This window comes from Dendropsophus ebraccatus, chromosome 2 (genome assembly GCF_027789765.1).
Source record: "Dendropsophus ebraccatus isolate aDenEbr1 chromosome 2, aDenEbr1.pat, whole genome shotgun sequence".
In the NCBI taxonomy this organism is placed as follows: domain Eukaryota; kingdom Metazoa; phylum Chordata; class Amphibia; order Anura; family Hylidae; genus Dendropsophus; species Dendropsophus ebraccatus.
Genome location: NC_091455.1, coordinates 147,916,617 through 147,931,066, shown reverse-complemented (window position 1 = coordinate 147,931,066; position 14,450 = coordinate 147,916,617). Strand labels below are relative to the sequence as shown.

The 14,450-nt window shown below is 43.5% G+C and overlaps 1 protein-coding gene across 10 annotated transcripts in view; it reads right to left on the bottom strand.

Moving 5' to 3' along the window:
• PDE1C (phosphodiesterase 1C) overlaps positions 1 to 14,450 on the bottom strand; it is a 553,045-nt gene that overhangs the window by 28,786 nt on the left and 509,809 nt on the right. For 7 of the 10 annotated variants that reach the window (XM_069958459.1, XM_069958462.1, XM_069958461.1 and 4 more), the window contains 2 exons: positions 13,725 to 13,900; positions 10,911 to 11,201 (listed from right to left, as the gene is read on the bottom strand). In XM_069958459.1, coding sequence (XP_069814560.1) covers positions 10,911 to 11,201; positions 13,725 to 13,900 — 467 coding nt within the window. The remainder of the gene's footprint in view (positions 1 to 10,910; positions 11,202 to 13,724; positions 13,901 to 14,450) is intronic. The other 3 variants (XM_069958460.1, XM_069958464.1, XM_069958468.1) reach the window with 1 other exon arrangement.

The following is a 14,450-nucleotide window of genomic DNA, read 5'->3' as shown; positions in this document are numbered from 1 at the left end:
TTGTAATTTGAACGCCGGAAGTCACGTACTTCCGTAGCGAATGCATGGAAGCGAGTGACTTCCGGCGTATAATCACTAGTCAGAGAAGAGGACTCGCAGCAGCCGGCGGAAGTGAGCGCACCCGATTTGAACGGCACCGTGGGACGGGAACTGACCTACGGGAACGGGACACCGATCATCTTCTGTAAGTATACATGACAGCAGCTACCCGGGGGGCCGGAAAACAAAAAAAAACTGAACTCTTTCTTTAACAACCGACACGAGGGTGGTGAAATACGGTCCTATCTAGGCTTTTTTCAATTTGATTTTTCAATTTGTCACTCTCTCAACACTTTTCCCAATGTTTCGCAATAGCCCTGCTGCATTAAAAAAAACCTCTCAGATGCCACACTGCTGTCTTGGCAGAACAGAACGGTCAAAATGAATTCTGCCAACTGTGGCCAGATGTCTACCTTCTCTGGCCAGAACTGCACCGGGTGAAAAATTAAAAAAAATATTTAAGGGCAAGTTTGACTTGACCTGTAATTTCAGCTGCTGCTGGAGAGAGACTTGTGTGTGGAGCTGACTGGCTTCCTTTACCTTTTGGCTCTTTTGCCCCCAGCTTTTGCACCCCAACTATCCATGTTATCTGGCTACCCTGACCTTTGGCTAGTGACCTAATTTTTCTGTGGATTGTGACTTGGTATCTCTCCTGGCCGGTTTGAGTGACCTCGGCCAGAGTTACCACCTATTGGTGTTTGGAACCTCTGCCCATAAAACTCCTCCTCCTCTTCCTCCTCCACCACCATTTCGCCCCTCTCCAGGCTAAGGTTCACATGGTAGACCGTAGCACTGCTCAGGGTGATGATGTTCCTCAATGACGTGAAAGAGGTGGATGATGTCATTTATACTGTAATCATTGTGGACGACCAACAGGGTGTTTTCCTTAATGGTACCAGAAATCAGCATCACGCATCATCTGCCAATGGGTGACCTGATAATTGAAGTTCAGTGTGAAGCTGCCAAAATGCATCAAGAGGAATTTGTAGATCGCTGATTTCTGCTCATAGAGCCGATCCAACATGTGGAGGGGCGAGTTCTACTGTGTTGTTAAATTGCAAATGAGTCAATGTTCCTGAAGTCTACAATGGCATTGAATCTGGTGAAGGGCGTTTCATGCCACGGAGGAGTGGTTTAAGTGGGTACAAAGTTTCCTGGACTTCTTCAGCAGCTAGTTCAAGTCCAGGGAAGGAGCGTAGGAACCTTTGCACTGGTAGGTTCAGCGCGTGAGCCATGCATGGAGCGTGTGTCAGCCCTCCCTGATCCAATGCCGACACAATGTTACTCCAGTCGTTTATCATTACAGTGCCCGCCTGCAGATGTGGAGGGGTAAGCCAGTTTGATACTTCATCTTCCATGGACCGAATCAGTTCCTGCCCAATGTGTCTGTGTTCACCCAGGCTGCGCATGTGCAGGACAGCTTGACAGCAGTCGGCTTGGCAGTATTGGTAGGGATAGGTTGTATTTCGTCACAATGACCGGATGAGGTGATGGAGGCAGACAATAAGGTTTCTAAAAAACGGCACCAAATAAGCCTAAGAGGATGTGTTGTTGCTGCTACTGTGCTTCTCCTGGAAGAATGTTTATCCAATGAGCAGTAATTTACATTTGATTCTATATGTTTGCTGGATTTTGGTGTAAAATTAGGGTTTGTCCAACAATATGCACACAAAATTAAAAGGCAAAATGAGTACCAGAAAAGCCTGCTAAACACCCTTAGAAAGCTGCATATCTGCCCCAGTGTTTCCGCCCCCATGGAGCTGCATTTCTGCCCTTGCAGGTGGTCATGAGCAATACCCAGGGTCTGGCCATCCACAAGTCCTTATGGGGAAGCCTGATGAAGATGCAGCGCTGTGGTGACCACAAGTGATTTGGGGATGGCCTGAGGATCCTCACATCCACCAGTTCTTCATTGATGGCCTGAGAAAGATGAGAGGCCCAGGTATCCACCAGTCTCTATGGGGTAGCCTGTGGAGGAGGAGGAGGATATGCCATGTCTGGATCGGATAAAGAGACACTTTGAAAGTCTACCACCATCATACTGGGAGGCCGAACTGGGCACGAATGCTCGCAATGAAGTCTAGAGGTCTCAGAGAGGCTGTAAAGCTTTCCTGAGTGTGCAGCTGTCCCAGAGAGGCTGTCAAGTTGTGAGTGTGAAGCAGTCCCAGAAAGGCCATCCAGCATGCCTGATTATGCAGCAGCCCCAGAAGGGCCACCCACCCTGCCAAGATAGGCCATCCTGCTATGCACATGCAGCAGTCTCACACAGGCTGCCCACAATGCCTGAGAATGCAGCAGTCCCAGAGCACCAAGCTGTGAGTGTGCAGCAGTCCTGGTAAGGCCATCAAGCTGTGAACTTGCAGCAGTTCCTTTGAGGCCGTCACCCTTCCCCATACCATTGACCATCTGGTCACTGTGCTGAGTGGGCCAGTCTTCTCTTCCCCTGCACAGCGCTTCCTGCATTTTACAGCCCAGTAAATCACTGGGTATAGAAGGCTGTGTAGGGCAGACAAGATGGTGCAGGGAAAAGGCTGCTATACACTTTTTCCAGCCAGCCCAATAGTATTTCTTTAGTGGTCCCCAGCAGGCCCCTACCTCCTTACCGGTGTAAAGGGTGCTGGGCTTAATCAAGGAGCGGGGCTAAGATGGGGCAGGAAGCTTAGGTGCAGGGTGCTGCCAATTTCTGTTCTTCAACTACAAGATCCACCAATCAAGAAATAAAGAAAGCAGGTGAGTATTAGTATTTGTATGTGTGCCCTGATGACTAATATGTGTAGTGTGTGTGCCCTCCTGACTGAAATTAAAGGGGTACTCTGGCACTTAAAAACTTTTGACTTTGTGGTTCCTCACTATGTTCCTCCTATGTCATCCTGCTGCTGCATCTCCGGGTCCTGCACTGAATGCTACTTTCCTCACTTCCAGGACAAGCTTGTTTCAGCAGTAACAGCCAGCTCAGCCACTCACTGGCCACGATGCTGTCATATCTCTGTCACTGCTGTCAGTGATTAGCTGAGCCAGTTGTCACTGCTGAGATGAGCTTGTATAGGAATTGGCAGTGGCTGTGGTAGGTGGGGGAACTGGAGACACCACAGGAGGACACAGAAAGAATGTGGTGAGGTAAGAATCATGGGGAAGATTTATCAAACATGGAGTAAAGTGAAACTGGCTCAGTTGCCCCTAGCAACCAATCAGATTCCACCTTTCATTCCTCACAGACTCTTTGGAAAATAAAAGTTTGAGGGTAGCTTCACACGTATCGACTTGCAGCGTTAATAACGCTGCGAGTCGGCTAGGTCCTGGCAGATCACTTTCACTACATACACGCAGCAGTCTGAACGACCGCTGCGTGTATGTAATTCTGCCGGCCGCTTAACCCCTTCAGCTGCCGCCCGGCTCCCGCTCTGCATACATTACCTGTCCTCGCTGCACGGGGTCCCGGCGTACTGCTCTCCCGCCCAGCCAATCAAAATTACATACACGCAGCGGTCGTTCAGACCGCTGTGTGTATGTAATGAAAGTGATCTGCCAGGACCTAGCCGACTTGCAGCGACTCGTTGTCCCAGTCTGGCCCTGAAGCTGTGGATGGTGGTGGATTACTAGTGTACAATGACTCGTGTCAACAAGGTCTACAGCTCTAATGGGTGAAGTTAAATCTGTCAGTCACCTGTCGGGTTACTTCAGGTGGCCTGTTGTAGAACTGTGTATGGTAGCAGAATAAGTGTCATTGTCAATCACATAGTCAATTAGTTTTTCTGCTGCCAGAGACAGGCCACCTGATTAACTTCACTAAGTAAACTTCACACAGGACAGCTGTGGACAGGGTATACTGACACATAAATTGACAGGACAGGATCCATTTCACAGCTACACAGCTTACACTACTATCCTCACACTACTCCTTCATCTAATCAACTTTCTATAACCCTCTGTAACCCTGCCTCAAGCTATCTTTCTCTAGCTACTGTAAATGTATGTGTTCAGTCCACTGTACAGGAGCTGACTTGCATATACAATATAAGGCTATGTTCCCACTATGTAAGTTTTATATTAATCACGTAACTTACAATGTAACTTACATTGTGCTGCCGTCTATGGAATCACGACCATATACACTCCGGCTGGGATCGCTAGTGTCCTCTAAAAAAAGTGACATATCAGTTTTCTGGACCGCTATCTGTTAAATAGTGGCCGCAGAGAACCTGTCAAGTGAAGATCATCCGGCCGATACATGAACATGGTTTATTGTGTGTGTGTGTGTGTGTATACATATATATATATATATATACAGTAATACCTCGGTTTTCGAACGGTTTGGAACTCGAACTGCTTGCTATTCGAACGAAAATTTACCCAGAAATAGTGTTTGGAATTCGAACTTTGCTTGGTTTTCGAACGTTTTTGCGAGCGTGGATGGTGGGTACCTGGCGAGTTAAGCAGTGGTGAAGCTTCACATACAGTACAGTGCTGTATAAGACTGCTGGAGTGCATATACAGTACAGTAGTAGTACAGGCAGTGCACCACCATCTCCCATACATTACAGTGTTTGGATGGGGGGGACGCTATACAGTAAAGGATGGGTGAGGAGTTGGTGACTACTGTACTATAATTGCTGGTTCTGATGAACATTTCTTATGTTTAATGTCCTGTACAGTATAGTGCTGTTCTGTACTGTACTGTAGTGATTATACTGAGCACTTATCAGTGTAATAAATGATTATTATAATTATGGTATGGTAATTATTGGTGGCTGCTGGAACCAATTAATCACATTTACATTATTTCCTATGGGAAGACACTGCTCGGTTTTCAAACTGCCTTCCGGAACCAATTAAGTTCGAGAACCGAGGTACCACTGTATATATATATATATATATATATATATATATATATATATATATATATAAAATTTTTTACTGTAATGAAATGTACTATGTGCAGCATTGGAATAATTTGGTTTATTTCCAAAATTAATCAATTTTTTGGCAAAATTCAGAACAACCTCCCGGTTGGGAAGTGCGGTTCACTTATCTCAAACTAGGTATTTGAATAGGACAATTTTATTTAGCAAAAAGGCATTTTAAAGTAGTAATAATGTAAAAGCTATGTAAACATGGATATCATTGTAATTGGACTGACCCCACAGAATTAAGATAGCATTTCAGTGTTAACCATAAATTGTGAAAAAATGAAACCCCTGAAATATTGCATTATTCCATTTCCTTTTTCAATTTCACCCAACATTTAATATTTTTTCTTGTTTTGCCTTATATTTTTATGGTGAAATTAAAGTTGTCATTATAAAATACAATTGATTCGGCAAAAAATTACACCCTCATACATGCAAAATTAAAAGAGATATGTCTATTCATTTTTTTAATCCACGCCCATACACGAATAACTTAAAAGTGTCACTGTCGTTAAAACTTTCAAAACCTACAGCAAGCTTGCAATTAACATTCATTATATTTTTTTTTTTTAGTTATCATGGAAAACAAGGCACTTCCTGTTTTCTGACTCTTTTTTTTCCTCAGAAAACAGGAAACATTCAGAAAATATGAAGTCCTGTGTATCCCAGGCTATCTAAATGTTCACAGAGAGAAGGCAGTCATGTGATTGATGGACACATTTATCCATGACTCACTGAACCTGGATTTCTGGTAATTTCAGCTTTGTTTTACAGCAAAAAATAATAATGAATGTGTATTGCAAACTTGCTTTATATTACACCTGCTGTTGAATTAGATTTTGAATGTTATATTTAAATTAATTTTTAAGTTAATTTACTGTGTAAAAAATTGTAATTAAAATCTAAACTGAATAATATTTACATGCAATAATAATACTGATCTGTACTAATACACAGTAGTAGTAGTAGTAGTTTATCAGTTTCTTATCTTTTGTCACTGAATTTACTACCTATCATATAGTGCTAATAGAGTTGTAGCACTGCATGGATAAGGGGAGACATTTATGAAGGCTGTGCCACTAGCTTAAGCCAGGAAGAAATTGCAGATTTGCCCCTTGCACAATATCACAGGTGTCAATGTCAAAAATCTACTACCAATAACTTGTAATATTATGCATCTTTTAATGCATACAATTGTTTTACATATAGTTTTTATGCATATAAACAATAAAATGTACAAATTCAGCTATTATAACAAACTAAAGTATCTGACTGTATTCCTATAGAGAAATTAATGGAAATTTGGCACCTAAATTTTGTTTTACTGATTAGAGCAGGGGTGGGGAACCTTTTCCATGTCGAGGGCCGGTCGGGCATTAATAAAATCATTCGAGGGCCGCATACCATGTGCGGCAATTAGTAGTGTGGGTTTGCAGCACCCGGGGCAAAGTATTGTTCGCCTAGTGCCCCTGCTATTGTAGTTAACCCCCAGTGATGCCCCTGCTATTGTAGTTAACCCCCAGTGATGCCCCTGCTATTGTAGTTAACCCCCAGTGATGCCCCTTGTAGTCTAGTTAACCCCCAAGTCATGTCCCTGGTAGCCTAAATAACCCCCTATCAGTCATGTCCCTGGTGGACTAGTTAACCCCCATCAGTCATGTCCCTGGTGGACTAGTTAACCCCCATCAGTCATGTCCCTGGTGGACTAGTTAACCCCCATCTGTCATGTCCCTGGTAGCCTATTTAACCCCCAAATAAAAAAAATAAACATCCCACTCACCTTACCTCCGTTCCCACGCTGTCCAGGTCCTCTTCTCTCCCACGTCCTCTTATGTCCCAGGTCCTCTGTGCCGGTCTTCTCCTGCAGGCGGCGCATGATGAAATGACGTAATCGTGCACGGCCCACAGGAGACTGAAGACGCGCTGCTCTGCTGGGGAAGAAGCCGGCACAGACACAGGAGGATGCTGTGTGCGCCGGCTCCTTCCTCCTCCAGAGCAGCGCGCATTACAGGGGAGCTGCGGGCCGCGGGTCGCATCGGGAGGTCTCAGGGGCCGGATGCGGCCCGCGGGCCGGAGGTTCCCCACCCCTGGATTAGAGTCAGATACAAAAATTGGTCTTTTATTCTAATCTGTTTCTATTTTCTGACTGGGATATTTTTTCTTTCACTTGGTATACATTTTTATGGGAGCTGCCATATTGCCTAGGCTTTTCTTAACAGCATTTAGTGACATGCTTTACAGCAAGCCTCGTGGACATGCACAAAGATCTTCCCTCTCTAATCCAAACCATTGATTGGACTAAATGAATTGGATTCTTCACAAGCTGCAGTGTATATTGACCTAGATTTATCAATCAGATACATTTTTGTCTAAGACAAATAGCAACCAATTACAACCCAGCTTTCCTTTATCAGACTGAACTGTGATTGGTTGCTATCAGAGAAATAAAAATGTCCAGTTTCTGTCTCAAACATTGATATATCTGGGCCATTGTGCTCTCTTCACTTTACATATAGGGTATAAAGATAGGGTAAGGACATTGGTAAAGACCCCAGTAGTTACAACTTGAGTTAGAATTCTTTAATTAACTGTACCCCAGCTTTTGCTAATCCCCATTCACCCAGGGCCATATTAACAACTGCTGCTGCCCTAGGCACTAAACCTAAAGACGCCCCATCTTGGGGAGCATAGAGGAGTGTGGTTTCCGCCTCATGCATTTCTCTACAAGTAGAAACATTGTCTATATCACATTTTTCATGGTTTTTAACTGCTTAAACATAAACAAATTTCCCAATTGAATCATTGATTGGAGCAGTCTGCATATTGTCTGAAGGAATTCTCACCACAGGATTGGTAGATTGGTAGGTAATAGCTCCAGGCACCACATTTAACACAGCCACACCAGACCTGAACAAATCCACCATAACCCCCCACCCCCTCGAAAAGACACCAGATTTACTGGCAAGTTTGAATAGGAGGTGGGAGACTAAATAAATTAAAAAGAAAAAAAGTTGTTTCTTTTCCCGTGCTCCCTGGTGCTGCCCCCCTGAAAGGTGCTTCTGTAGGCACCGGACCACAGGTGCCTAGTGGTAAATACGTCCCTGCATTCACCCTTTACTATTGATAAAAGGAATAGATTTATATGGGGACAGTAGTCATTTATTAGAAGAAAACAATGTGGAACAAATAAAACTATTACAACTTACATCATTACCAGATATATTTCCAATTTTGATATCACCAAAGAGAAATACAGCTCAAAGGCACCAGAGAACCACCTGCAGATGTATAATACGGCCACTAAATCGTAATAATACATAACACAAGCTCCCCAGGGACCCCTTAAAGTGGTGGCAGGTTCTGGGGGTGACTTCAGAGCTTGGTTTGGTAGATGAGTGGGAGCGTCGGAAGAGTCATGAAGGGCCTCCAAGGTGGACATGACCCAGCAGTAAGAGAGAGCAGCAGGGGGGCACAGAAGATGGTGCTCTTGTTGCTGCTATGCTGCTGAATAACAACCACATCCAGATAGGGATCTGTCCTTAACAGCTGACCCACTTCTTCCCACCCCTTCTTTCCTATTTGCGTGTCTGCCCCTCTCTCTTAGCTCTATATTGCCAACCTCCCCCTATCTTCCAGCATGGTCCAGCTGTTAATAACATCAGAACAGTAGCAGTAGTGAAGGTAGGAAGGAATCAGGTAGGAATCAGTGCAGCCATGCTCTCACCCACACTGTCCCTATCTGCTACGATGATCTACTCTTAATGATTGACACCAACTGACTCTGGTTGCCTACACTAAATCCTTTATTACAAGGGGTGACGGAGAGGAGCAAACGGGCACTGCTCCTCGTTCCCAGCTCGCTGCCGTCGCTATTATACACGTTGGCAGAGAGTGGGTGAGTACAGCGGGGGCTGCGTGGAGCTGTGGGGGGGTGGGGTGCGGGGGGACTATAACATCTACTGCTGATTTAGATTTTGAAAGTTATAACAACAGGGACACTTTAAAGGCCATGTTCAAACACAGTGAAATAAAAGAACAGTACGGCTGCAATTTTTAGGTAGAAACACAGCCATATATTCAATGTAATAATGTGTTCTATTAAAGTCAATGAGAAATTGGCCAACAATGCACATATCTGCAAACACTGATATACAGCGGGGCATCAGGATCAGCAGGTGGTGTTTTAATGAGGCAACAGTGGTTTCATGCTAGAGTGTTTCTTCCGGCCTAGTGGTACGTACTGGCCTAGGTTAAATACCACTTCATACCAATTATACACAAGAACAACACTGCATGTGCGACATTTAAAGTTACAGTACACCAATAATATATAACAATGTAACACAATTATAAAATACACTGCGATTCATTGCGAATATTAAAGCCGAGTGGACCAAGTGCTTCACTATGTAGAATCTAATGGCCTTCTTTTTGTAACAACAGCTGTTGTTTGGGAATCCCACCATTTCAGGCCTGCAAATCATAGTACACCAGGGTAACCATTGTGAGCATGTCTGAGCAAGTGTGAGCATGTCTGACATGTTCTATAAGTTTAGGAGAGCCTTCACCTGTGTCTACAAATCGATAATGCTCCCTGAAACAAACATCCATGCATCTTATGGTCTTAGCCACATAAAGAAGCGGCATGGGCAGCAAATTATATAAACTACATACTTGCTTTTGTAATGAACTTTTTGGCCCTATGTTCCACACATCCCAAAGTTACAAACTCAAAATTTGGGTGGTATGCTAGTTAGGCTATGCATCGTTCAGCCAAATGCCCAAAATGGGGCTGTATGCCATGTCACTATTGACCTGCTTGTCAATACATATTTCTGGAGGGGGAAAGAGGGAATGGCAGGCTGATGGAAGGCAAGGAAGACCACTTTCCTAGAAGGTATATGATAATGCTACATATGTACTTAGGCTTTTTACTGATTAGAGATAGTAAAATGTTATTTTTTCCTAATCTGTTTCTATTTTCTAATTGTAAATCCTTAAGGAACAGACAGAAATATCTTTCACAGTAACCCCCATGGACATCAAGATTGTATTATACAATAGGTCAAATTCTGATGATCTGATGACATATTCCCTTTATTTCCAACCAGCTGTCTCACCCTGCTTCCTTACTATGCTTACGGCATGCTGACTCTCACACATGTTAGTTCTGAGAGAATATTAACGTATGCCTTTCTCCTTCATATTATATGCAGACTTAAAGGGAATGTGTCAGGTCTGTACAAGGTAGAGATGAGCTAATCTACAGTAGTATCGAAGTGAAGTTTCACCTTTCAGGCTGCTGCTTTTGAACTCCGCTCCGGGTGTCTGGAAAAGCTGGATGCAGTCCTGGGGAAAATCTTCTAAGACTGCGTCCAGATTTTCCAGTCACCTGGAGCAGAGCAGAGTTTAAAAGCAGCAGTCTGAAAGCTGACAGCCCAGCATAACAAAGCGTTTCACTTCGTTACTACTGTAGATTTGCTCATCTCTAGTACGAGGTATAGAACTACAGACAGAGACAGATAGGTAATAAGGAGATATAAGTGGCACAATGGACTTTTCTCCACAGTTACTATGTATTTTGTACACTTTTCCGCCGAAACGTTTTCACCTGCTATGAAAAAGGGGCGTGGTTTAAGCAACAAAAGGGCCTACTGGTCTACTTTGCACCAAAGATGCACCTGAATCTGGCCGAAAATTCTGTTGGACTTCAAGCCAAGTAATAGGTGAAGAAAACTTTGCGTCAAAAAGCTAGACAGCATGATTTAAAGACTGTCTGATTTGAAGACTGTAAGTTTGCACAAGTTGCCACTGACTAATAGATTAAATGTAGTTTACTCCTATTTTTTTTTCCTTATAAAGTTTCTTCACTGTAGTCAGAGTACAAATCCTACAACACAAAAACACATAAAAAAAATTTAAATAAAAAAAAATCAGAAACTAGGACAGGACACCTTCACTCACCATTTTGCACTTGCTGCTTCCCATCACTTTCACCAGACTTCTCTTGCTTACTTTGACTTTGTCCTGAGGAATCATCTCGTCTGTTTACATTTGGTAATCGAGTCCCATTAATATTTCCCTGACTAGATTCAGTGTGTTTGCCATCACTGGAGTTTGTTTCTTTATTTACTTCATGTTTGGACTGTGAGGACTTTTCATTTTCATTTTTGTCTTCTCTCTCATCAATCTTTTTCTCATCTTTTTCTAGCTGCTTGTTTTCTTCTGCTTCTTTTTTTGCTCTTTCTTCTGCATCTAGGGAGAATTACAAGTTAAACAATCACTGGGTATAAGCACCAAGAAACATATAAAATACTTTGTATGTAGCCAAAGAACATGTCCACATGAGAAGGGTACATATCAACAGGGTATGTTATCAATGCACTGATAAAGTGATGATGTTTACTAATGTCTTAAAGGAGTTTTTACATCTAACTAAAGATTCCAACCTTAAAACATGGCATCCTGGCCGCCCTCCCTAGCCTGTTTGCAGTCATTAGGGGTGGTCAGAAAGATAAATACAGCCAACTAGCTGTCCTATGCAATTTGCTTAAAGGGGCAGTGCGGTCGAAAGGATTTTTTTACTAAATAACACAGATTACAAAGTTATACAACATTGTAATGTGTATTATTTAAGTGAATGGCCCCTTCCCCATGTCCCCCCCCCGACCGTGGACCCGAAAGTGTGATGCACTATACTTACTGAATCACTGTCAACCACGGCCGTAATCTTGTGACAATCACATCATCTTCAGAAGGCCAGCCGGACCGCTCCACCCTTCAGCGCGTCATCAGCTGCTCAGCCGCGATTGGGTCTGCGGTCGGTGGGGGGGGGGAAACATGGGGGAAGGGGGCCATCCACTTAAATAACACACATTACAATATTGTATAACTTTGTAATGTGTGTTATTTAGTGAAAAAATCCTTTAGACCGCACTACCGCCCACAGGCGTACAGAGCAGGGCCGCGCGGCGGCCGCGCTCTGGACCACCGCGGTCCCGGGTGCTGCATGTAGCCCAGGACCACGGCTATTAGCGGGCACGGTCCGATCGCCAGCAGCCGGAAGCAATTGAGTGCTTACTTACATTCCTGATCTCGCATGGTAAATGGCGTAAGCGTAAAAAAATCCCAAAGTGCAAATTGCGCAAATTTTTGGTCGCATCAAATCCAGGAAAATTGTAATAAAAAGCGATCAAAAAGTCGCATATGCGCAATCAAGGTACCGATAGAAAGAACACATTATGGTGCAGAAAATGACACCTCACACAGCCCAACAGAACCAAAGGATAAAAGTGCTATAAGCCTGGGAATGGAGCGATTTTAAGGAACATATATTTGTTAACAATGGTTTGAATTTTTTACAGGCCATCAGATACAATGAAAGTTATACATGTTACATATCGTTGTAATCGTAACGACTTAAAGGGAACCAATCACCGGAAAAACGCATATAGAGCTTTTGAAATGTGCCACACACTTGCCACACGTGTTTCCATAGCCTCCGTGCCTTCCCCGTGTAAGCCGCAAAGTAACTTTATAAAACTGGCGCCCTGTATGCTAATTACCTGAGGTAGTCACCTGGGCGGTGTTTGGCTAGCAGGTAGTCACGGTCCCCTGGGCGTTCTACCGCTGTAATCACGCCACTCTGGGCGTGATTCAAATGGCCGAGTAGCTGTGACATTCTGATGCCGGATGCCGCCGCACATGCGCAGTGCAGCCGCTTCCATTCCTGCGGTACTGCGCCTTTGCAGAATAGCCTCGAATAGCCTGTTAGCCGGAGTTCGAGGCTATTCTGCACAGGCGCAGTCCAACCGGAATGGAAGCGGCTGCACTGCGCATGTGCGGCGGCGTCCGGCATCAGTACGTAAGCGCGCCGACGTTGGGCACGGCGCGCTCCCGAGTGATGCCACAGCCACTCTGCCATTTGAATCACGCCCAGAGGGGCGTGATTACAGCGGAAGAACGCCCAGGGGACCGTGACTACCTGCTAGCCGAACACCGCCCAGGTGACTACCTCAGGTAATTAGCATACAGGGTGCCAGTTTTATAAAGTTACTTTGCGGCTTACACGGGGAAGGCACGGAGGCTATGGAAACACGTGTGGCAAGTGTGCTGTGTGCTCTAACAGCACATTTCAAAAGCTCTATATGCTTTTTTCCAGTGATTGGTTCCCTTTAAGGAACATGCATAACAAGTAATTTTTACCATAGGGCGAATGGCGTAAAAACGAAAACGCAAAAATTTAAATTGGCCCGGTCCTCTAAGGGTTAAACAGAACTGACAGAGTTTATCCAGGCTTAAGGTCCCTGTACACTTTGGACTTTAGACGGCCGAACCTGCCGCTTAAGGTGGATTTGACTGTCGATCGAAGGTAAACAGGGCTCTGCTGATCAACCACCAACAGATAATGTCAGAGGTGATACGGGTCAGGCGAAATGGAAGAGATAAGCCGCAGCAAGAGCTCTCTCACTGTGGTTTACCCCTCTCCATAGAGAACACAGGAACCCTCAGCCTTGCTGAACCTTCCTGTGTATTGGCTGAAAGCCAGTGGCTTAAAAAAGGTCTGAATTGAAGGACTGAAATGCCGCTCATTTTTCTGTGTCTTTAGTATGGAATAAACCATTACAATAGTTTTTTCCACTAAGTCTGGAGTGCTGCAGTTATCTTTTAAATCTATCTATCTATCTATCTATCTATCTATCTATCTAACATCTATTCATCTACACAATGATAGTATTAAATATTAATCACTTCTATATATAAATTCTTCTTAATCACCTTTGGTCGCCTGTGTTTTCCACTTTTCTCTGTTCTGCAGAACCACTTCATACCAGGTATTTTTAAAACTTTTGAAGTCCACAGTGAGGATGGAACAGTTCAAAGAGGCACTTCCTTCTGATCCAGTGCTCTTCACACTCGATCTTTTAACTTCTGAGGGTACTATGCTGTTCAAGCTGAAACAGTAATTTAATAAGAGTGAGAATGTAGCATATATATATATATATATATATATAAACAGCACCAGTCATGCATGATTTTTTTTTTTATGAAAGCAGTCATGTTTTGCTAATCCTGTACAACTCTTTTAAGTACACCTGTTCCTAAAAAAAAACAAGCCCTTACATGGCCCTATGGATATGAAAGTAAAAGTTATATAGCTATTAAAAGACGAGGAAAAAAGACTAAAATGCAAAAATGAAAATGAGCCTGCCCATTTTGGGGTCATGAAGGGCTTAATTACATATATATATATAAATATATATATATATATATATATATATATATATATATATTTTTTTTTATTTTTTTTTTATTTGTTGAACAGACTAGAATAAAAAAGAACAACAAAACTACAGTCTTCATTTATCACACACTGAAATACACCAGGGCTGAGCACTTGGACAGTACCTCCAGGCACTCTCAGTGGACCCTTCCCCTCCCTAACTTGATATTAAATCACAACTCCCCTTTTGCCCCACAAATTCGCACTTTGGTGGTCCACGG